Here is a 25220-nt window from a genome sequence, read left to right as displayed (position 1 = left end):
CTCTTGAAAAAGCACCATTGAGATATGAATTGGGTGCCAACTTGTAGTGACCACATAGATGGACTTTCTCCAAGGCAATGTCCTTAACCATTTAGGTCTTTCAGCGATGTGGCCATTGGCACTATATTTGTGATAATATGTGTGGATAGCCTTGAACCATTAGGATACATTAAAACAGTGGTTCTCAACCTGGGGATCAGGACCCCTTTGGGGAAGTCAAACAACTGATTTACAGGGGCCGCCTAAGACCATGGGGGAAAAGACAATTTTCCCATGATGTTAGGAACTGAAGCTTCTATCCTGGCGCCTTGGAACATATTTTTACAATCGGACCAATCAGGCATTTACAGTGGTGGGGTGTCCCTCTGACCTTCCTGACAATCAAGTTAAAACTCTGCTGGGAGAATTGGCGCAAGACTTATGGTTAGAGATCACCACAACATGAGGAACTGTCTTAAGAGGTTGTGGCATTGGAAAGGTTGAGAACCACTGCACAAAGGGGAAGAGGAAGAGTATGCCTGCCTTAGGCCATTGTTAGCATTCTGGGAAGCCCCTCCCACACAAGAGTAAAATATTTTGAGAACTATTTAAAAAGGCAGCATAAAACATTTCCCCTAAAGGAGAAATGAGGAAAAATCTTAAGGGAGATAGAAAACAGCCCTGGTTTCCCTGCCCCAAGCAGAAACGGAGGAGACCAGCTTTTAGAAATGCAGGTTTGAAAATCCATTCAGAAAGACTGGGTCAAGACAGAAAGAAACAAAAGGCTGACAGTATTAGCTCAAGCAAACACCTGAGGTCTAACGTTTCCCCTTTTGCCTAAAGAGCCAGTTATGACCCCTACATGATCCCCAGGAATCCAGAAGGTATTGTATAAAACCCATCCACTCTAAACTAAAATGGCCAGATGTCCCGCTTTGGGTGGGACAGTCCCACTTTTGAATAAATTGTCCCGCTTCCTGCGGGGTTTCCAAAATGTCCTGATTTTGGAATGAAGAGGGGAATGGCCAGCGGCAGGGGGAGAGCAGGAGGAGAGGGGCATGTTTATTTACAACTTTTCTTGCGTTCAGGAGCGCGCGACAGAGACCCGGGTACCAATCACGAGTATATTGTTTTCACATTGCTTCAGTTCCTTCCCGGAGCGCATGCGCCTTTCTGATCTATGAGCGCAGAATTGGCATACCCAGTGCGCATGTGCTTAGAGAAAATAGGTTGGTGGAACTACAGAGATATAGTTTGTTATTATGTATCTGTAAGTGACTCAGCCTGTTGAAAGGGTTGGGTGAACAAAACCGGGAAGACCGTGTAGCTGTAATCATTTGGCTCATCAACCATTTTCTTTGACTTTCTCCTATTTAGGCACAAAACGTTAGTATTGCTCCCATGATAAACATGATGCGTTCTGTATTTTTAAGATTTCAGCACACTGCGTCAATGCATTATATTTAGTTGTAAATGTAATTGAATGCCTTAAATATGCACACTTTGGGATTGCACAGCTGCATTTGCACTTTTTGTTATTATCATCTGATAAAATATACCGAAGTAAACCATAGTCGTCATCTTTTTGATAATCTAGTTTGCTCAAACCAGATATGTACAAAGAAATGCTGGTCTTGTATTTTGATGTGTTTTTAAAACAGGATTCTTAGAAGCTGCCAAGAAACCTGACACACAAGAAAATTTCTGCAACAACTGGAAAAGATATGATCAATCCACAGAAAATGGATGTGTCAAATGGATGAACATCTGAAGCAAACCATTGTGATATAAAAATGATGCATGAAGACAGGAAAAGAGAGAAAGAAAGAGGGAAGGAGAAAGAGAGAGAAAGGGAGGGAGAGAGAAATAGAAAATGAATGAGAGAGAAAGAGAGAGAGAAAGAGAGGGGGGAAGGAGGGAGAGACAGAAAGAAAGAAAGAAAGAGTGGTATCCCACTTTACCAATTTTAAAATCTGGTCACCTTACTCTAAACTCCATTTTGTCAGCTGACCCAGAACCACAAATCCCTTGTGGTTCTGTTAACCTCTTTCCAATCAGCCTGTAGCTTCCATTTTATTTCCTGCATCTTTCTCCCAATCTGGAAGCAAAAAAAAAAAGAAATATGTACTGGACAAAAATGTACAGTATGTGTGGTTGGAAAAAATGATAAAGCAGAATATTGATTTAAAATCAATATTGAACCAGATGGATTTTCTTCCCAACAGCACCATATTCACATGGGTTTTTGAGTTCTTCTCTGCATCAGCTCTCCCACAGGACCTGCAGCTCCTATTTCTTACCGGTGCTAGTGGAGACGGAAGAGGCTCCATGTTGAGATAATCGGAAACAAAACGGGCAGCACTGTCCCAGTTGTACAACTCTGAGTAAGGGAGCAGAGTTGGCCGGACTGTTGTGCTTACAAATTTCTGCAATAACAACAACAACAACAAAGCCATTGGATTACTTTTTACCAACAAAGAACAAAATATAAATCAACCAATGAGGACTCTAAACTCATCAGAAATATAATGTCATGTCAAAAATAAACAAGAATTGGATGATCAAGGGATTGATGTGACATGGTATTCGTAAGCACAGATACATTCTAGATGTGAGAAAGGTGCAAAACTATATGTTTTTTATAAAGAAGCAACAAAACCAGACAAGATACTAAGGGGGCAGAAGAAAAATTGATTTAAAAAACATAGCTGTCTATTATACATTGAATTAGAGTAAAAGAAACAATGAGAGCATGGGCAAAAATAATTGGTTATACAATTTATTTATTTATTTATTTATTTATTTATTAGTTGGACTTGTATGCCGCCCCTCTCCGAAGACTCGAATTAGATAAATGGCAAAAATTGAAAGTTGGGAACTATAAATTAACAACTGCAACTGCATACAAAGAAAATGTGTACAAGATGTTCTATAGATGGCATTTTGCACCAGCGCGGTTGGCAAAGTTGTTTAAAGATAAATCAGCTAAATGCTGGAAGTGCCACCAGATATCTGAGTCATATTATCTTTCTTATTTATTTATTTACTTATTTACTTACTTATTTATTTATTTATTTATTATTTTGTCAGGCATGTGTTAGATAACAGATATAGGTATACACATGGTTATTAATATAGGAAATGGATATGAATAATAAGGGGCATAAGGACAGGGATTGGTAGCAGTGATGGGCTCCTACAGGTGCGGTCAGGTACATAGTACCTGTAGCAAAATTTTGATATTTTTTTTCTTTTTTTCCCTTCTGGGCTCTCGGTATGTAAATGAGGTTGAACGTGTTTAATTTTAGAAGAGCTGTGCATGCGTGTGTGTAGATAATCAGGGGTGGGCTACTGCCCAGATGGGGGTGGGAACGCAGTGGGGTAGCGAAAACGGAGCTCCACCCCAGAGCACCCAATTTGCACTGAAAGATGTTGAAAGAAAATGCATAAGCCACGCCCACTGTGTGGTAGTAAAAATTTTGGTAGCCCATCACTGGACGGTAGGCACGATGCTGCACTTATACACACCCCCTGCAGACCTCTTAGGAAAGGAGTGAGGTCAACAATAGACAGTCTAAGGTTAAAGTTTTGGGGGTTTGGGGAAGAAAGCACAGGCATTGTCCACTCTGTTGCTGAAGTCGTATTTTGGCGCAGTTTACCTTAACTTTGTATCTATTGTGTTCTCGTGTTTTGTTGTGGTTGAACTGAAGCCAATTTGGTCTAGAGGTGAAGGCTAGAAATCAAGGGGTTGTGAGTTCTAGACCTGCCTTACTTGGGGAGATAGTGAGTTCCAGTTCTTTCTTAGGCATAAAAGTGAACTGGGTGACTATGAACCAATCTCCTGTCCCACATGAGTCGCAGTGGTGCAGTGGTTAGAGTGCAGTACTGCAGGCTACTTCTGCTGACTGCTGGCTGCCTGCAGTTCGGCAGTTCAAATCTCACCAGCTGAAGATAGCCTTTCATTCTTCTAAGATGGGTAAAATGAAGACCCAGATTGTTGGGGGCAATAGGCTGACTTTGTAAAACCACTTAGAGAGGGCTGTAAAAGCACTGTGAAGCAGCATAGAAGTTCTATTGCTATCTGTCTCTACGTCTGTCTGTCTCTCTCTCTCCCCTCACGCCATCCATCTACCCATCCATCTCTATATCTATCTAAGAATTATAATGGCACAGTGGTTAGAATGCAGTATTGGATAGAATAGAATAGAATTTTATTGGCCAAGTGTGATTGGACACACAAGGAATTTGTCTTTGGTGCAGATACTCTCACTGTACATAAAAGAAAATACACATTTGTTAAGAATCATGTGGTACAACACTTAATGATTGTCATAGGGGTCAACTAAGCAATGAAGAAACAATCAATATTAATAAAAATCTTAGGATACAAGCAACAAGTTACAGTCATACAGTCCTAAGTGGGAGGAAAAGGATGATAGGAATGATGAGAAAAACTAGTAGAAATAGAAGTGCAGATTTAGTAAAAAGTCTGACAGTGTTGAGGAAATTATTTGTTTAGTAGAGTGATGGCATTTGGGGAAAAAACGTTCTTGTGTCTAGTGTGTGCCTTGGTGTGCAGTGCTCTGTAGCGACGTTTTGAGGGTAGGAGTTGAAACAGTTTATGTCCAGGATGCAAGAGGTCAGTAAATATTTTCCCCACCCTCTTTTTGACTCATGCAGTATACAGGTCCCCAATGGAAGGCAGGTTGGCAGCAATTGTTTTTTCTGCAGTAGGCTTACTCTACAACTGGCAGCAGTTTGATCCTTTTATCCTTCTGAAGTAGGTAAAAGATGGTTGGGAACAAGAGGCTGTAAACCGCTTAGAGAGGGCTATAAAGCACTGTGAAGCGGTATAGAAGTCTAAGTGCTATTGCTATCTGTCTCTACATCTGTCTGTTTCTCTCTCTTCCCCCACACCATCCATCCATCCATCCACCTCTATATCTATCTAAGAATTGTGGTGGCACAATGGTTAGAATGCTGTATTGTAGGCTGACGCTACGGCAGCAGTTTGATCTGAAGTAGGTAAAAGATGGTTGGGAACAAGAGTCTGTAAACCGCTTAGAGAGGGCTATAAAGCACTGTGAAGCAGTATAGAAGTCTAAGTGCTATTGATATTGCTATTGGGCACAAAATCCAGTTGGGTGACTTTGAGCCAAGACCCTCAGCCCAACCCACTTCACAGGATTGTGGTTGTGGGGAAAATAAAAGGAGGAAGGAGCATTGTGTGTATTTAGAGTTATTTATAAAAATAATAAAGGTGTGATAAAGAATTTTTTTAAAAAATGTTGTAAAAGCTCTAGCATTTCCATATTATGCATCAAAACATACAAACAAAATATTCTTAGATATGACACAAGGCCTATATAGCTGGAAAAAAAAGATAAATGCAGTGGTGCCTCTACTTAAGAACTTTTCTAGATAAGAACCGGGTGTTCAAGATTTTTCCCCCTCTTCTTAAGAACCATTTTCTATTTAAAAACCCTGCTGTTCTGTTCGGGTCGTATGTGACCCGAAGCCAAGTTTGAGTCCCTGTAAAAAATTTTCCCTGCATATCTGAAACTTGAAATTTCATGTAGTTTCATCATTTCAGGGGTTCTCTCTATGAGAATTTTTTTGGGGGGGTGGGGGGCTTAGTTTTTGCTGGGCAAAAAAAGTTACAAATCTTCTGTTCCCGGGTCACCCTGACCCGGACCGAAAACTCTTCATTTGCAGTGCTTATGTTTGGTCTTTTTGAAAGCTTTTTTCACTTGGAAAGTAGTCTGAACATTTCTGCACACAATGATATGAAAATTGAAATGAAAAAAGTAAATCTTATTGGTTTATTTTGCGGATATAATGCACGCCCCCCCCATTTTTGTGAATTTTTTTTCAATTTATGGATAGTTTTGCTTGCAAAATGCATTCTATTTTACTAAAGTTGGTGTGGGATTGGTAGCTTGAACATTTCTGAATATAAGAAAAATATAAAGGAACTGAAAAAAATGATTCTTATTGGTTTTTTAACATCAGAAATAAGGCCTCCCCCCCCCCTTGGCTGCTTGCAACCATTTTCACTTTTTTTATGCTCCAAATCCGAAATATTCTTTAAAATCTTAGGCATTCATTTACTCAATTTAACAGTGCTGATCATCAAAAAATATTTTTGGGGTGGTGGCTAATTGTTTTCTGGGCAAAAAAAAATCATAACTTTGAGTCTGTTTCTGTTCGTATGTGACCGGACCAAAAATAATTTTTTTAGGTACTTGAATTTGATCTTTTTGAAAACTTTTTCAACTGGAAAACTAGTTTGAACATTTATGAACATAATGATATGAAAATTGAACTGGAAAAATTGAGACTTATATTTTTATTTTGATCAAAAAGCCCCTCCCCCCATCCTTTTTTAATTTCGTGTCAATTTCTATTTTTTAAGGCTACAAATCCCTAAGGAATTTTCCCCCAAAAGGTTTGATATACTAAATTGAACATTTCTGAATATAAGAAAAATATAAATGAACTGAAAAAAATGGTTCTTATTGGTTTATTTTTGCCACAAAAGGGCCACCCCCACTCGGCCTTGCTGTGTGCCATTATTGTCACTGTTTATACATATTTGTCTAGAAATATTTGGAATATCCTTTTGAAAATCAACCACATTGTAGCCAGAGAACTAATTTTATGAAACAAATCCATTTTACTAAAAAAAAGTATGTAAGTTTGAAATTAACAGCATAATTTTTATATAAATTGAAATAATTGAGGCATACTTTATGTGCAAAATAAACCAATATGCATCCATTTTTCCAGTTCAATTTCCATATCATTATGTTCAGAAATGTTCAAGCTACCAATCCCACACCAACTTTAGTAAAATAGAATGTATTTTTCTAGCAAAACTATCCATAAAGTGAAGACTATTTAAAAAAAACGGGGGGGGCGTGCATTTCATCAACAAAATAAACCAATATGCATCAATTTTTCCAGTTCAATTTTCATATCATTATGTTCAGAAATGTTCAAGCTACCAATCCCATACCAACTTTAGTAAAATAGAATGTATTTTGCAGGCATAATTATCAATAAACCTAAAGAAAATTCACAAAAACGGGGGGGAGGCATATTTATGTGCAAAATAAACCAATAAGGATTAATTTCTTCAGTTCAATTTTCATATCATTGTTTGCAGAAATGTTCAGACTACTTTCCAAGTGAAAAAAGTATTCAAATTGACCAAACATAAGCACTGCAAATGAAGAGTTTTCGGTCCGGGTCAGGGTGACCCGGGAACAGAAGATTTGTTACTTTTCTTAAACAGAACAGCAGGGTTAGAACCTGAGCCCGGAAAAATTTTCCAGGAAATTTGAGAGCGGCACAAAGGCACGGCCAGTTTCCTGCCATTCCCCCTTTAATCCCGGACACCTCTGGCTTTTCTGGGCTGCCAGAGGAGCCTTTCGGTGGCGCTTAAAGAGGCTTTGGCAGTGCAGAGCGAATGGAGCGTTTTCCTTTCTCTGAGTGCTTGGAGAGGGAATAAACCACTTTGCTGTGGTGACTCCCTCACGCTGCCTCCCACACAGCCAGCGCGAAGTTGCCTCCTGGAGCGTCTGGGCACGGAAAGGCAAAAGGAGGCGCTTTGCCCTGGCTGAATCATCTTGGCTTCAGCCAAACTGAGGAGCCATCACAGTGAAGGAAAGGCGTCGGTGAGCGAGAGGAGTCAGCGAGTGAGCGAGAGGGGAGGGGAGCCCTTCAGCATGGGAAGGAAGAGGAAGCAGGTAGCAGCAGCAGCAGCCACCTTTCGATCAAAGGAGGGAAAGTTCCCCCCTCTTGCCCACATGGGTTTCTCTCTCTGGTGCAGTGTATGGGAGGCAGCCTCGTGCCGGGTGTATGGGAGGCATGTGCTCCTCCTCGCTGCCTCAGAGTCTCTCTCTCTTTTTTTTAAGCCTTAAAGTTTTGGATTTTTTTTATTCCCCTCACCTCACCTTCTTCCTTTGGCAGCGACTGTCCTCCTCCTCTTCCTCCTCCTCCTCCTCCCACCCAAATTCCAAGCTTTTATTTCTTTCCTAATGGGTTTGCACACATTATTTGCTTTTACACTGATTCCTATGGGAAAAATTGCTTCTACTTACAAACTTTTCTACTTAAGAACCTGGTTATGGAACGAATTAAGTTCTTAAGTAGAGGTACCACTGTGCTTTCAAAATGTCAACCAAACCCTGAAAAAAAGATTTGGTAAAATTGATAGGCTTTTTTTTTTAATCTTTGGTTTTTCAAAATGGGTTGTATTAAACATTATTATCTCACAATGTGGGCATAGGTGCTGTCATTTAAAAAAAGTTTTTTAAAAGTCTGTTTCAACTTAATTTCCTGTGAGTTTCTAGATAAGCAAGTTCAGGGAAAATCTCCTGTTTTTGAAAGTCAGTATAACATTCTAGATACTCTGCAAACTAATTGAGCTTATTTGTTGTTGTTGTTTTCAAAACAACTCATGACCTGTAAAAGTTATATTTTTAAAAGCAGATTTGCCAGCTGCTGTTTGCTCTTTGCTCACTCCACGCACAAGCATAAGCAGATTTCTGCAAATGACATACAGGAAGGAATGTACAGATTGTTTGCTCATCCTGATTATGGGCAACTTTTGCACCGTTATAATTTTGCAGCTGGGAGGTCATCCGCTTTACCAACAGATAAGCAGATATAAAAGTTGTCCTTTGAAAGATTCAACAACATTCCACTTTAAAAACAACAACAGCGGAGAGACCTTTACAAATTAGTATGTGAAGGACAAGCAGTGTGGTGTTTATTATAAACACACTATTTCTGCAATTTCCTGGAAAAAACACCTTAGAGAATTCCTAGAAACTCACTTATTGGATTTGCTTCATTAAAAATCATCTGCATTTTTAACAAGCTGGCCGTAAAAGTTTGTTCTCCTCTACTTTGTTAAAAGATGATTTAGTAGCAAAGAAAAAAATGGGTTTCACAGAGAGATGAGGAAGTAACAGCTTTGAAAATAGCTAAATTGTGGGTACCGAATAGTGGCTTCCCTCAAAATGGATGTGCCTCGCATGCACCCCAAATATAATTCTGGTGACCCCACTAATTGGTGTCTAAGAAAATGAGTGATAAGGAGAAATTATGGACAAAAAAGAAAGAAGCTCTTTGTGGTTTGGTCAAGGGGGGAAATTGGCCATCAATGACTAGTTGAATAGCCATTTCCTCTCCTTGCAAATTACTCTGAGATGTCACACAAGTGAAGCACTAGGATAGCATTATAGCAGTCTCCCAATATTTGAGGGGCTGCCACAGAGAAGAGGGAGTCAACCTATTCTACAAAGCACCCAAGGGCAGGACAAGGAATAACAGGTAGAAACATCATGGAGAAACTCGAATGTCCTTTTTTTTTCTTCAGAAGGCAACTGGACAGTTTTTTCTTCAGGAAGAAGAAACGCTGGAAGTTTTAAATAAGAGATTAGACAACCATTTGTCTGAAATTGTATAGGGTTTCCTGCCTGAGCAGAGGTTTGGACTAGAAGACCTCCAAGGTCTCTTCCAATTATTTTGTTCTGTTCTGTTCTGTTCCATTCCATTCCACTATTATAACATTCCGTTCCGTTTCATTCCATTCCTTTCCTATTCTATTCTATTCTATTCTATTCTATTCTATTCTATTCTACTCTACTCCACTCCACTCCACCCCATCTCATCCCATGTTCTGTTCTGATTCTATTCTATTCCATTCTATTCCATTCCAATTAAGAAGAAAACATTTTTGCTTCTCATCCAAGAAGCTTTGTCAGTTCTGATAGCAGTTCTCCAGTAGTGGGTTCTAAATCCCGTCACTACCAGTCCGCTCACGCACTCACTCTTGCAATGCTTCTATGCATGGGCAGACGCATCCCATGTGGGTGGGAGGAGCCTCCTGCCACCACCGCTACTGGTTGGCCGAACCAGGAGCAACCCACTGCTGCGTCTCTCCCACCCCACACATACAACCAGTGAAGGGCTGCCAACATTTTTACTACCACACTGTGGCCGTGGCTTATGCATTTTGTTTCAACGTCTTACAGTGCAAATTGGGTGCTCTGGGGTGGAGCTCCAAATTTTGCTACCGGAACTGCGTTCCTGACTGTTCCTATAGGAGCCCATCACTGCATTCTGCCCCATCCTATCAGAACCCCTTCTTCCATCCATTTCCCTAACCCATGAAGCTTCCTCTCAGAAGAAAAAAAACACCCAGCACAGTTGCCTTTTGAAGACAAAAAAAAAGAACACCTGGCGGATGGGGAATCTCCACAGACCTCAAGGAGAGACCCAACCTGGAACTAAAGAGAAATTTCCTAACAGTGAGAAGAAATTACTTAGTGGATTAGAAGCTCAGAAGTTATGGCTGCTCCATCACTGGAAGTTTTTAAGAAGAGACTGGACAACCGTTTGGCTGTGATGGCGAACCTAAGGCACGGGTGCCACAGGTGACATGTGGAGCCATATTGGAGGTCATGTGAGACTTTCCCTGCATCAGCTCCAGCGCGCATGTGCAATGCTGGCCAGCTGATTTTCGACCTTGGGAAAGGCCGTTTTGCCCTCTGGATGCTTCAGGGAAGCTTCCCTGAAGCCCTGGAGGCAAAATAATTGCCCAAGGGACAAACTGGAAGTGCAGAAAAACACACGTCTGATTTGCTGTTGTGCTGGGTTTTTTGCACTCCGGTGGGTTCAGGGAAGCTTCCTGAAGACCCAGAGTGCCAAAAACAGCACAAGGGGCAAACCAAAAATGTGTTTTCTGAACTTCCAGTTTGTGCGTTTGGGCATTTTATTTACCTGCCAGGCTTCAGTAAGGCCCGTTTGCTTGCATGGGGGGCAGTGCAGGGGGGGGGTGCATGCGTGTGAGGGAGGGAAGGGCTATGAACACATGCATGCATGCTAGCACACACACACACACCCTTTTGGCACGCAAACCTAAAAAGGTCCGCCATCAATGGCATTGGGTCTGCCTTATTCCATTATAACCATTTCTAGCAGACCATTTTCAGCCTGTTCATCAAACTGCAGCTGCCATATTTAACAGATTAACAGAGAGTAAATGGACCTGTAGGTCATCTAGTCCAACCGCCGTCCCCCATTTGGAGACCCTGGCCTACATCGTTTTGGACAGCTGGCAATCCAGTCTCTTATTATTATTATTTATTAGATTTGTATGCTGCCCCTCTCCGAAGACACAGAGCAGCTCACAACAACAATGCACAATACAAATCCAATGATTAAAAACAGAACAGTTAAAACCCTTAACTTAAAAACAATCATACAACCCAAATAAACCATACATAAAACGGGACAGTCGAGGGGAATCAATTTCCCCATGCCTGGCAAGAAAGGTGGGTTTTTAGGAGTTTGCGAAAGGCAAGGAGGGTGGGGGCAATCCTAATCTCCAGGGGAATTGATTCCAGAGGGTCGGGGTTACCACAGAGAAGGCTCTTCCCCTGGATCCTGCCAGACGGCATTGTTTTGTCGACAGGACCCGGAGAAGGCCAACTCTGTGGGACCTAATTGGTTGCTGGGATTCATGCGGCAGAAGGCGGTACCGAAGGTATTCTGTTCCAATGCCATGAAAGGCTTTATAGGTCAGAACCAACACTTTGAATTGTGACCAGAAACTGATTGGCAACCAGTGCAGACTGCGGAGTGTTGATGAGACATGGGCATATCTGGGAAAGCTCATGATTGTTCTCGCAACTGCACTCTGCACGATTTGAAGTTTCTGAACACTCTTCAAAGGTAGCCCCATGTAGAGAGCGTTGCAGTAGTTGAACCTCGAGGTGATGAGGGCATGAGTGACTATGAGCAGTGACTCCCGGTCCAGGTAGGGCCGCAACTGGTGCACCAGGCGAACCTGGGCAAACACCCTCCTCGCCATAGCTGAAAGATGGTTCTCTAATGTTAGCTGTGGAACGAGGAGGACGCCCAAGTTGCGGACCCTCTCTAAGGGGGTCAATAATCCCCCCCCCAGGGTAATGAACGGACATATGGGATTGTCCTTGGAAGGCAGAACCCACAGCCATTCCATCTTGTCAGGGTTGAGGGTTGACACCCATCCAGACCCCAACAGCCTCCAGGCACCAGCACATCACTTCCACTCCTTGCCAGCCTCCAGTGATGAAGTTCCCACAACTTCCGAAGGCAACTTCTGTTCCATTAGCTGATTGTTCTCTCTGTCAGGAAATACCTCCTTATTTCAAAGTTGAATCTCTCCTTGATCAGTCTCCATCCATTATTCCTTGTCTGGTCTTCAGGTGCTTTGGAGAATAGCGTGACCCACTCCTCTCTGTGGCAGCCCCTCAAATATTGGAAGGCTGTTATCATGTCTCCCCTGTTCTTCTCTTCACTAGACTAGCCAGGCCCAGTTCCTGCAACCCGTTCATCGTATGTTTTCACCTCCAAGCCCTGAATCATCTTGATTGCTCTTCTCTACACTCTTCTACAGCCTCAACATTTTTTTATAGTGTGGTGACCACAACTGGATGCAGGATTCTAGATGTGGTCTTACTAAGGCTTTATAAATTATTGGGGCAAGGTGGAAGTTCCTTTCTAGAGCTCTTTTCCCGACTTACTTCTATGCTACATTCGTTGATTGGGTGAAGGAAGAGGGGCACGCGGTCTGGGCAAAGGTGTGCGTATTGCCGATGAAAATTATCAGCCACTTGCAGAAGCAACTGCTCCTTGGGTGTGTTGGTTTTGTAGGACTCTGGCAAGTGAGCTGTGTCGATCTTGCTCCAATCAAATTCACTGTAATGCAGGAAAGAAAAAGAAGGACGTACAGGTAGTTCTCCACTTAGCAACAGTTCATTCAGTGACCATTCAAAGTTACAACGGCATTTAAAAAAAAGCAACTTAGGAGCGTTTTTCACACTTACAACCATTGCTGCATCCTTAGTGACATGAATCAAAATTCAGATGCTTAGCGTCCCGTGGTCACATGATTCCCTTTTGTGACCTTCTGACAATCATAGGGAAGCCAGATTCATTTAATAACAATGCTACTCACTTAACAACTGCAACACTTCAATTATCAACTCTCTGTCAGTTTTGGAAGCCATCATTTTTCCCTTTCAGCTTGTTTTAGCCTGTTTCACCTTTTACTCTGAGAGTCAAGGACACTTGCCTGTGCCTGGACGGGACAGACTGGGGATGGCCTCCAGTTGCATGTGAAGATTGGATTGCACCATGCAATGAACTGGTGGGTGTGGGTAGTATTAGGTTGCTGCCAGTATGCATAAGGATGGCATACTGGTAGCAGAAACTGAGCTGCGCATGCAGCTTCACTTCTTCTGCGGGATCATGCGCACGTCCCAGTGGGACTTTGCTTCTATGCATGCGCGGAAGGAAAAAAAGCCAAAATCTTGCATGCACGCACATCCCTTTGCAAGATTTTGCTTCCTTGCTGAGACACGTGCACTCACCTTCAGCAGAAGCGAAAAGGTGCATGCAGCGCACAGGTAGCAGTGGAATTGGGAATCCACCCCTGAGTGTGGGGCAAGGTTGTGAACTTTCAAATAGGTGGGGAAAACTGGGAAGCTTCACATTCGGGTTTTCCCAGTTGGGCAAAAATGACATCAATAACCATAACGATAATGATAACCAGACCCCTACCCAATGATGGGCTCCTACGGGGAACAGTCAGGAACGAAGTTCCAGTAGCAAAATTTGGAGCTCCACCCCAGAGCACCCAATTTGCACTGAAAGATGTTGAAACAAAATGCATAAGCCACGGCCACAGTGTAGTAGTAAAAATTTTGGTAACCCATCATTGCCCATACCCATATCCGTACCTGTACCCGTACCCGTACCCATACCCATACCCATACCCATAACCATAACCATAACCATAACCATAACCATAACCATAACAACAACAGAGTTGGAAGGGTCTTTGAAGGTCTTCTAGTCCAACCCCCTGCTTAGGCAGGAAACCCTACACCACTTCAGACAAATAACTAATGGTTATTTTGTTGGGGGTGTTTTTTGGAACTCTGACACTGTGACTAGAGAGCTCATAAAATGAAGCAAAACACACTTAACAAATGTCTCATTTAACAACATACATTTAGGGCTCAATTGTCGTCATAAATCGAGGATTACTATACTAATACCTACCAATTTGCTGAGATTTCAGGGAATAACTTCCTGATAGGAGACTAAAAGTGACCTCTGTTTTATTTTATTTCAGCTAGAAACAGAACTCTCTCTAAACACCTACAGGTGCTGTGTTAAGGTTCCTTTTCTATCATGGTACAATTGCACTGAAATTTAAAACAGGTTTTTTAAAATGTTCCTTACAACATAAGAACAAAGGACTTCAGCTCTTCCCTGCTATCATATTAAAACAACTTCACCCATCTTTGAGTCAGCAGAAAACAGCTGGGGTGAGATAGGCTTCCGCTTGGTCCATCCGCTCTCCTGCCTCACTTGCTTCTGTTCCCATGTAGCCCAGACTTCTAAAATAAACGGTGATAAGACTTCAGAGATTTCACACACCTTGAGTCTGCCAGCAATGGGGTCCAGAAGAAAGGGAAAAGCAGTTTAGCACAATTCCCAGGCTGTCTCATTTGTGGGAGAAACAAGATATTACAGAACCATACTTCTGCCATGGTTCAGGGCATATGAGCAAGACTGAAGAATCCATGGGCAAGTTTAATTTCCTAATTTTGAGAAGAATGGCATCGTTTTGCATGTCCAAAAAATTTGGAGAGATGCCGCTCCGAGTCTTCGGAGAGGGGCGGCATACAAATCTAATAAATTATTGTTGTTGTTGTTGTTGTTGTTGTTGTTGTTGTTTGCCTATGCTGCTCCAAATTTGGTAAAATTTGAAACTCATATCCACTTTGATGTTGGCCTCAGATATGTTAGAATAAGGCAGAAAATGTTATTTTAATACCTTTGTGGATGGGTTGGGGATGAAATAAATATTTGGCAGGAAAATAATATCTCAGATGGTGTGCTTATGCCACGGGGAGCTTTTGGTGACAAAGAACTAAATATATAAGTAATTTTAGTTACAAGATCAGACCACAAAACTGGGTATTTACAGTGGTACATCATACTTATTGTATGAACCTCACCTCGAAGTTTGATACTGTAATGCTCTCTACATGGGGCTACCTCTGAAGAGCATTTGGAAACTGCAAATTGTGCAGAACACAGCTGCGCAAGCAGTCATGGGTCTGCCCAGACATATACATATCTCTCCAACACTCCACAGACTGCATTGGCTGCTAGTTGGTTTTGGGATACAATTAAAAGTGTTGGTTATGACCACTGAAGGGCTACCAAAATTTTTACTACCACACTATGGGTGTGGCTTATGCTGGACGCCCTGCATTTTCTTTCAACATCTTTCAGTGCAAATTGGGTGCTCCGGGGTGGAGCTCCATTTTTGCTACCCCACTGCGTCGTCCCCCCATCTGGGCAGCAGCCCACCCCTGGTTATGACCTATAAAGCCCTGCGTGGCATCGAGCCAGAATTCCTCCAGGACCACCTTCTGCCACATGAATCCCAGCGACTGGTCAGCTCCCACAGAGTCGGCCTTCTCCAGGTCCCGTCAACCAGACAATGTCAGTTGGTGGAGTCTAGGGGAAGAGCCTTCTCTGTGGGGGCCCCAGTCCTCTGGAATAAACTCCCCTTGGAGATTCGTACTGCCCCCATCCTCCTTGTCTTTCGCAAGAGTCCTAAGACATATTTATGTTGCCAGGCTTGGGGCGATTAGACTCTTTCCCCCTGGCCGATGAATCTGCTGAGAGACAGTTGATTGAATGGGAATGACTGTTTTTTATGCTTTTGTGTTTTTTAGATTGTACATTTCATTAATTGGATATAAAATATTATACTGTACATTGTTTTATTATATGTTGTAAGCTGCCCCGAGTCCTCGGAGAGGGGCGGCAAAAAAGTCCAATGAATAAACAAACAAACAAATTGTTAATTAGTTCTGGGAGGCATGTCGAATACCACAAACAATGTGTATCAAAAGATTTCCCCCCCAAAATAAATAGTGAGTCACAAGGGAGCCTACAGCAACAAGTTCCAGCTTGTGCGTTGAGTGCCAAACAAACGATAAGTATTGGGACAAAATGTTGGGGTCAACAAGCACTATGTACCAAATTCGATGAGTTTCAGAACAGTTGAGTATCCAGGTACCAGTGTAATAACGTTGACTTCTGGGTACTACAATAAATAGAAATTTGCATGGACATAGTTTCAATTCTTGTCTGCAGTAGAGCATTTTCCCCAGCCATGTCATATCTTTGAGCAAGTTCTGAACTCAAAATTAAATGTCCAGGGAGTTGATATTTATTGCTATGTTGCATGCAAAACTGGAAAGATAAAGTATTTGATCCCAGAGAAAATATTGTAACCGGAGCTAATTTTTATAATACATAATCTGATGGCAAAAAGTCCTGAGACAAAGGACACATCACATCATAAACTAACTTCCAGATTGGTTTTTAAAAAAAATATGGTAACTACAGATGGTCCTTGACTTACCACAATTCACTGTCCAAAGCTACACCAGCACTTAAAGAAAAGCAACTTATTACTATTTTCACACTTCCAACTATTACAAGCATCCTAATGGCTGCGTGATCAAAATTCAGACCTTTGGCAACTGTTTCATAGTTACGACAGTTGCAGTATCTGGGGTCATGCGGTCTCCTTTTGCGACCTCCTTATAAGCAAAGTCAATGGGGCAGCCCGATTCACTTAAGAACTCTGTTAGTAACTTAGTGCAGTGAATAATTTAACAACTGCTGCACGAAAAGTCACAAAATGGGGCTAATTCACTTAAATGTTTTGCTTAGCCACATAAATGTTGGGCTAAATTATGGTTTTAAATCAAGGACTAACTGTAGTTAACTAATTGAGATAGTTTTTAAAAGGTGAGTTCGACGGGAGCTAACTGTACCCTTCTTTAAAGTGTTTTTACAAGATGGTTAACCAAGATCAACCATTTAGCATATTTTCAATGTGTTAATAAATTTCAGTGTGGATTTTCCAGCATATTATCACATGAATTTTTACAACGTACTAATACATTTCACTGTAGATTTTTACAATATATTATAAATTTCAGTATCAATTTTAATTTGGTCTAATATATTTTAACATAGATTTGCATACTATACTAATTTCACAATGGATTTTCACAATGGGATAATAACTTTTATTATAGATTTTCCCACCAGGCAACCACATGGATTTTTACAACATGCTCATACCGTATATTTCAATATAGATTTTTACAATATGTATACATTTCAGTGTTGACTGTAACCTGGTTTAATACATTGCAACATAGATTTAAATACGGTGCTAATCAATTTCAATGTTCATTTTCACAATGGGCTAATCAATTTCACATTGTGAAATTTCATACCATTTAGTAGCCGAGAGGACAGGCTATTGTGAAAACCCAGAAGTAAATATCTTCAGAGAGGGACAGCATATGAATCCAGTTAATAAATAAAATAAATAAATATCACCAAACAGGGGTGGGTTCTAACCAGTGAAGGGCTACCAAAAATTTTACTACCACATGGTGGGCGGGGCTTGTGCAGGACTCCCAGTATTTTCTTTTAACGTCTTTCAGTGCAAATTGGGTGCTCTGGGGTGGAGCTCCATTTTCGCTACCCCACTGCGTTCTCCCCCGTCCGGGCAGCAGCCCACCCCTGGTTCTAACTTCCCTCATCGCCAGTTCACTTCCTCCCATGCGGCATGCATGCAGGCGCATTGCGCTCCATATGCTCGCACTGTGCAGGCACACGCACGCACTGAGCTGAAAACTCAGCTTCTGTACATATGCAGAAGCAACAAAAAAAAACCTGTGCATGGACCAGCACCAACAGAACCAGCTCTGTGGCATCATCACTGGTTTACTACCGATTCTATAGAATTGGTTAGAACCGGTAGAACCCACCTGGGCCTCCAGAGTTAGGGGTTGCTTACCATACACTTTTAGGAACATGGACTTTGATCCGTGACAGCTGCCTCTCCAGGTCTTGGACTTCCTCTGTGAGCTTCGAAGAGCTTTGCAAGTCTTTCTCACCTCCTGTTGGAGGAGATCCAGATTTTTCCTCACGGCTCTCCATCTTGCTGCTCATAATGGCACAGGTTGTCTGAAGAAACCTGGGTGACAAAAGTCGCAGAAAGCAAAATCATACCTCACTCAAGATGTCCCTCACTCTCTGGATACGTTGCTCATCTATGTCAGGGTTGGGGAGCAATGGCCCTCTTCAGACTTGTGGACTTCAACTCCCAAAATTCCTGAGCCAGCATGGTGATTCACTTAACAACTCTAGCAAGTAAGGTCATAAAATGGGATAAAATTCACTCAACAACTGTCTCACTTAGCAACAGAAATGTTGTGCTCAGTTGTGGTGGTAACTGGAGGACAACCTGTCAATCCGGGTTCAACATAACCTACTTGTTCACATGCTGTGTGAATGAACATCTTTCAGGAATTTAGCTCCACGGGATGAAAGTTGACTATCTCCAAACTTTGGAGAAGCATTCATGGAAGGAAATGCTCCCCCAACTCTCAATAATGGTTGTGGACAAGCCTTGAAGCTAATTGTTTTTTCCTCAGTACAAATCAAGATGAACAACCATGGATGTGTTTGCCTTATCTCTGTCTCCACGCATCCCACGTCTTCCGCCGTGTCCTTCTTCAACGAGAAATTCCAAGGAGGTTTGTAAATGGCAGAGCAGAAATATATATATTTTTAAAAGGCTGGCAGCTTTACAACAGGTCAAGCTGTTCCCCACAATCCTCCTTCCCTCCCTCTTGATTTTGTCCACTTCCTTCTGAGAAGATAGAAAGAAGGAGACCAGCCTTCAAGCACATCCTTGATTTAACATTATTTGCGCAGAAAATACTGACCGTTAGTCCGGAAGATTATTTTAAGATTAGATATCTGTAATCACCACTGTGGTTATGTTTCTCAATGAAGCACTGCTAAGGAAACAATATGACAAGCTAAAGAGAGGGGCGGGGATTGTTGTTGGGGTTTTTTAAACTTCTCCTTTCAGACATTTAAAACTTCCGAGATCTTCTGAGGCATTTTCAACTCGATAATTATAATTTCTACTTTAAAAAAATAAAAATCCTCCTGAGATCCTGAGACATTTTCATCTCAATAATTATAATTTCCACTTCGCATTTGTCAGTGTATTTGTTTCCTGTTATTTTTCTTGAGAAATGAAAGTTTCTAGCAACCAAAATACAAAGTTTTCTTCCAGCTTTCCAGCATTTTTGGCTAACAAAATAGAACAGATTCTAAACTAAATGACAGAGAGAGAGAAAAATTACTACCAGGAGAAAATTACGGAAAGTGATAGTAAAAGTTACTTTCAAAGCAAAACAGAAGTCTGGGCTTCAGACACAGCAAATAGCAAAACGCATCTCCTTAAAAACAAATACTGTAAGTGCAAAGAGAAGATTGCAATATTTCTAGCACGTGGTGCTCCCCCACCCCACCCCAAGCTTTTAAACTTTGGAAAACTTGAAAGTACAATGCTTCCATGCCAGCCATAATGGTTAAAGGCATGTGAATTGCGCTGGCAGTTTTGCCCTTTGTTTCTCCTTGTTTCTTTGATTTTAAATGTGCTTGTCCCTTGTCCCTTGTCCCTTGTCCCTTTTCTAAATTCGCCCGTCCCTCCTACTGACCTCCAAGTCTCTGCTCTTTCCTGCAAGATCTGTTGATCTCTGTCTCCATGACAACCATCTTCCGGAAGCAGAGGCCTCTGGGAGTCGTAGTTTGCTCCTTTGCCCCAACCAGCTTAAAGTTGCTCCAGCTGAGGAAACAGGGATATTCAGAATGAAATTTCTGGAGGATTTCTAAGAGAACAGCCCAGCACTACCTCTGCAATAGCGATCAATCCAACCCACCTGTTTTAATTTTGGATTCTCCCCTCACCCCTTTTGATATCATCAATAGAAAAATTGATTTCTTCAATTTTCAATAATAAGTCTGTATAAACGGTCCTCAGCTCACAACTGCGACAAGAAATTATATGGCTAAGCAGCATAGTTGTTAAGTGAATCTGGCCTGATTCTACAAGCTTTTTTTTTGGCCATGGTTGTTAAGCGAATCAATGCAGTTGTTAAGCAAATATCCCCCGCAAGTTAATTTTGCTTATGTCCCTACTTACTGCCGCTATCGGTGCACTCCGGGTGGCTGAGCAGATTTTGCTTCTGCACATGTGTAGAAAGCAAAATATCGCATGCACATGCGAATTTTGCAATTCTGCACATGCAAAATTTTGGAGAGTTTGGCGCATGTGCGGAAGAATAAAATGCTGAAATCTCTGCTGTGTGTGTGTCCCCTCACGAAATTTTGCTTCCTGTGCCTGTGCAGAAACAAAATCTAGTTCGGATGCACTCGCTCGCCTAGCAGTCAGCTGGAGCGGTGTGCACGGCTCCATTTCTGCTACGAGAGCTACGGTGTGGCCTGTACTGGTAGCGGCCTGCCACTGCTTATGAGACACGGACAGGAAAGGCCACAAGTGGTCTTCACAACCATCCATTGAATATTGTTCAAAGTGACAGAGGCCCCCCCAAAAGGGAGACTAGACCATTTCCCACCCCTACGACCGTTGCAGCATCCCCCGTGGTCACGTGATCAAAATTCAGGTGCCTGGCAACTGGTCCATAGTTATGACGGTTCCAGTATCCTGGGGTCACGCAATCCCCTTTTGCGACTCTCTGACAAGCAAACGGAGAAGCCAGATTCACTCAACGACCGGGTTACCAACTTAACAACTGCGGAAGAAAGGTCGCAAAAAGGGGCAAAACTCACTTAACCACTGTCTTGCTTAGCAACAGAAGTGTTGGGTTCAATTGTGTTCAATAAGCCTGTACTGGTGAGCCATTACACAGCTCCAAAATAAAACATTTTGTGAAGTTCTGGTAGCCATGCATAAAGGAGACACCAGCATTGATTCCAATGGATCTTTTGACGAACTAACACAGACAAGTCCTTAATTTATGACCACAACTGAGCCCAACAGTCCTGGTGGCACAGTGGTTGAATGCAACACTTTTTAAAATGCCACAGGACGCGGAACAGATTGCTCAAAAGCGGGACATCTGATCACCTTATGCTAAACCCCTTAGATGGGACTTGCCATTGTGTCATAAACATATCTTGCCGCAATCATCATTTTTTCCCATCTTTTATAATTCTTTTTCTTTTCTCACCCATGCTCCTTCGGAGGAAGAAGTATTTGAAACTTGAACATTAGCCAAATAATTGGAATTTCCAGTGTTTGTGAAAAGAGTTTTTTATTTTATTTTATTAAATGTATAGGTCGCCCCTCTCTAAATAGGGCAACCTATAAATTGTGTCTTCTCTAATTTCCGGGTATCTCCTTCTTTCTTTCCTAATTCAAGCTAGCCACCAGTTTTCAGCAAAATAAATCAATGGATAAAATTTTCATCTCTTGATTATTTCTGTCCCTTGGAGCAGTGTTTCCCAACCTTGGCAACTTGAAGAGCATTCACTGGCTGGGGAATTCTGGGAGTTGAAGTCCAAATATCTTCAAGTTGCCACGGTTGGGAAACACTGCCTTAGAGAGAGCGGTGGGGGAGTCTGCATTAAATCTGGCACTGATTCTCTTCAAAAATCTCTCCCACAGCAGTTTTAAAAAGAGAGGAGGAGATCAAAAGTTGGGAAGAACCAAGAATTTTCTACCACCTGGAAAGCCAGACACCCCAAAATACAACCAGATTCTAAACAGTGGCTTCTTGCCTTGGACTGCTGTTATTAGACAGTATTTTCAGAGGCCTTCGAAGGTCTGAACCTGGCAAAGGAAGAGTCATCCCAAGAACCTTGGAAGGAGGAGATCAGCTGGTTTAGAGAGAATATATATAAGGGCAGAGCTGAGAAAAGCCGGTGCCATCTCCCCCTAGACGCTGGTGAGTTGCCAGATGTTATGGTGAGGACGAGACAAGACCAGGAGCAACCTGTTTGTCCTTACTCTGTAGTCCAGCAGGGATTACTTGCAAGTAAGTGGAACATTACATTGCATCACCTCAAAGGAATGCCTTTGTGTTGTGCTAATAGGTAGTTCATCTTTTCAACTTTTTAGATTTGCTTTTAGTTTTGGTATTGAAATAACTTGTTCTTCTTCCGAGAAAGTGACTAAAGAAACAGATGGAGTTCCTTTTTGTTTCCTTTTGGGAATTACACATTTCTTTCATCAGGAGTGTGTGTGCGTGTTTGAATTCTTCAAGAGTTCCCTTTGCAGGATTATTCTCTGAATTTCTTCTGAATCCCAGAATGACTAGTTGTGGATTCTTCTTTTAAATCACTTAAAAAAAACAACAACTTTGATGTGATTGTCCTTTACTAGAGTTCAAGAAGACAGGACAGCCACACAATCTCCGTCATTTGAGTTAGAGCAATTCTCAAAATTAGACTCTACCACTCCCCATTTCAGTTCTCTGTTGAGCTGATTAATTGTTTTAAACAGGTGTCTGAAAGATGGATTTTTAATCATATTTCACCCGGATGATGTAATGGGAATATCCTTGCTTGTTTTGAACCAGTAAAATGTATTTAAAGGCAAAAGAGTCTTCTTAGGGCTATAATTGCCTCTCTTCGTTGAACTAGAAAATATTTTTAAAATGATGGCCACCCTAAGAAACAAGTGGTTGAAAATACTTTTATCTACTGTTAGAGAGAATAATTAATACATTTTAAATTAAGATTGTGGAAGCATTTTTTTCCAGGTTTAAGTAATTATAGAACAAATACGTTGAAAATTGTTATGCTTCTGGGTTTTATAATATCTCAATGGCTGTAATTAGAGCAATATATTTCATTACATATATATTTTAATCATGTATGTATCTCTGAATTATATATTAGTAGCTAAATAAATTGAATTAATGCCAATTAATAAACTAACTGCCAGCTTGAAAATGTCTGTGGCATAGAAGGCTTTTTTAAGATGAGATATATTGCAATAGTCAGTTTGTCTTGCCCTAATGGAATAGTAATAGCCACAAACTAACCTAGTAAAACTAGCCAATGAAATTAGTTTATCATTCATTGTGTTGTGTGAACCAGAAACAATAGATTCAATTAATTGAACAGCCAATGCAATGTCTGAATGCAAGACAGGAGTTCAGTCAATCTGAAGAAACATATGTAAATACAATCTCTAGGATGTAAAACACAAACTACCCAGTAATCTTAATCACTTCTGGCCTACCTCAATGTGGTTAAGTTGATCCTTTGTGGCTTCATGTGGCTCTGAGAACACATGAAATAAATTTTGGAACCTGTAGTTAATTTATCTACCTAAAATGTGTTGCACTAAATATAGTCACTAAACATAGAAGAGAATTTCCCAACTCTATTCACCATAGTTGTGTTTGAATGGCATTCTGAACTACAAACTAGCTAACCATGACTGTAGCTTAGCCTGTCATGTGAATGTCAACAGTGAAGGTTGTTTATGGTTCAATGTGTTTCCAGTATGCAGGAAAGTATTGAGCTGAATAAGCCAACATTCTCTTAACAATGGTTGTGTTTTTAGAGACAGCTGATAAATAGAGGCACAGTGGTGCAGTGGTTAGAGGGCAGTACTGCAAGCTACTTCTGCTGATCACCAGCTGCCAACAGTTTGGCAGATCGAATCTCACCAGGCTCCAGGTTGACTCAGTCTTCCATCCTTCCCAGGTGGGTAAAATGAGGACCCAGATTGCTGGGGGCAAGAGACTGCTGTAAACTGCTTAGAGAGGGCTGTAAAGCACTTGAATCAGTACATAAGTCTTAATGCTATCATAGTGGCCAGATTTGAAGGAAGAGGGTTCTTGGAGGTGTAAGTGAACTGAGAATGTCACTAGGTCCCCCTCTAGTGAGGAAAGTTCTCCATTGCACAACTGTTCAGGATGAAGACCCTCCAACCTCTAACATGCCCACAGCAATGTCCTCATCTCAAAGGAATCAGAAAAGTTAAGATGGCGGCCATTCAAAGCCTACTGTTTTTAAAGTAAGTCATTTGCACTCAGCACCTTAAAAAGGGGAGGGGCTTAAGTCACATGGCTATGGCCACCATCTCAATTTTTAAAAAAAACCCCATCTCTGGTTTGCTACCTCACGTTCAAGGTGGGTGAACCTTGGGCACAGATCGATCCATCAATTGGGAAACAAATTCAGCCCGTGGGGGGAAAAACTATGAAGGTAAGGCAAGTAGAAGCTGCAACAAGATGTAAGGGTGAGCATAGAGCTCAGCGAACGAGTCTTTGGCCTCTGTAGTCATTCTTAATTCCATCCCTTTTCAATTGCAGATATTTTATCTGCATTTTTAAAAAAAAAATATTAAACCATTTTTTAAAAAATATTTTCTTCACATGTTCAGCAACCTGGCTAAAATTGCAAATAAAAAAAAAAGAATTTATTTTATTATGAATCAGTTTGCTTAGCATCCAGTCAGGGTTATGCGGGGTTATCACCCCAGAATTATGGGACATGATTAAAAACATTCAGATTGCAGAAATGGGGTGACTTTGGAAATTTGGAGTGAACCTGGAAGCTCAGCATGGTTGGTTGGACTCGATTAGATAGAAGAGCATCGAAAGAAGATCAGGGAAGCTGAAAAAAAGAGTGCTAGAAGATTCTGATGGCAAATCTTTCTATATGGTTACCAAAGCTCCATCAAAGCACCCAGGAATTAATTTCGATTTGAAGGAACCTTGATCCTAAACAAACAAACAAACAAACAAATAAATACCTTCTTCTTCTTTCAGGATATGATTATGATGTTCTGGCTTATAGTCCCAATTCTCTTCTTCCCTGTGATTCAAAGCTCTGACTGTAAGTTTCTGGTTTCCTGCTAAAGGGAGGGTGGGTGAACCTCCAGCTGCATCTAAGTCTACCACCTTGGTCCTTTAAGGCCCAGAGGTCTCCAACCTTGACAACTTTGAGACTTGTGGACTTCAACTCCCAGAATTCCTCAGCCAGCAAAACTTTAGGATACTCTTGAGAAGAAGCAAGGCCAGGAGTATTAGCTCCGTCCTTACGGTGGAGTGACATGAAAAGAATTTTGCAATTGGCAGCCTGAGCAACTAGGGAGGGTCTCTTCGGAGCATCTTGCATGCCCCACCCACCACCCAGCTGTGGGCCGTGCCATCTCTTATCTGACCGCTCTCTTAACAGTGTCTCTTGGCTCAGGCTCCAAGGTTTTTCCCACCCAGAGATGGATAGCC

At 41.6% G+C, this 25220-nt stretch overlaps 2 protein-coding genes across 12 annotated transcripts in view; one reads left to right on the top strand and one right to left on the bottom strand.

The window, feature by feature from the left end:
• Positions 1 to 25220, bottom strand: part of DRC7 (dynein regulatory complex subunit 7) — a 95121-nt gene that overhangs the window by 47084 nt on the left and 22817 nt on the right. Inside the window, exons 2-5 of one of the 7 annotated variants that reach the window (XM_070760696.1) lie at positions 19671 to 19798; positions 17951 to 18130; positions 12561 to 12735; positions 2280 to 2405 (exon numbers count right to left, since the gene is read on the bottom strand). In XM_070760696.1, the coding sequence (XP_070616797.1) occupies positions 2280 to 2405; positions 12561 to 12735; positions 17951 to 18105 (456 nt within the window). In that variant the 5' untranslated portion in view covers positions 18106 to 18130; positions 19671 to 19798. Of the gene's footprint in view, positions 1 to 1965; positions 2062 to 2279; positions 2406 to 12560; positions 12736 to 17950; positions 18131 to 18165; positions 19799 to 25220 lie in introns of those variants that run through there. The other 6 variants (XM_070760700.1, XM_070760698.1, XM_070760697.1 and 3 more) reach the window with 6 other exon arrangements.
• LOC139172045 (uromodulin-like) overlaps positions 21522 to 25220 on the top strand; it is a 29083-nt gene continuing 25384 nt past the window's right edge. Inside the window, exons 1-3 of one of the 5 annotated variants that reach the window (XM_070760707.1) lie at positions 21522 to 22010; positions 23549 to 23691; positions 24762 to 24828. In XM_070760707.1, coding sequence (XP_070616808.1) covers positions 24765 to 24828 — 64 coding nt within the window. In that variant the 5' untranslated portion in view covers positions 21522 to 22010; positions 23549 to 23691; positions 24762 to 24764. Of the gene's footprint in view, positions 22011 to 23548; positions 23692 to 24056; positions 24196 to 24761; positions 24829 to 25220 lie in introns of those variants that run through there. The other 4 variants (XM_070760706.1, XM_070760709.1, XM_070760708.1 and 1 more) reach the window with 4 other exon arrangements.

The sequence above is a fragment of the Erythrolamprus reginae genome, chromosome 9, assembly GCF_031021105.1.
Source record: "Erythrolamprus reginae isolate rEryReg1 chromosome 9, rEryReg1.hap1, whole genome shotgun sequence".
NCBI lineage: Eukaryota > Metazoa > Chordata > Lepidosauria > Squamata > Dipsadidae > Erythrolamprus > Erythrolamprus reginae.
The sequence above is the reverse complement of the archived record's forward strand: the minus strand, read 5'-3'. Positions and strand labels throughout refer to the sequence as shown.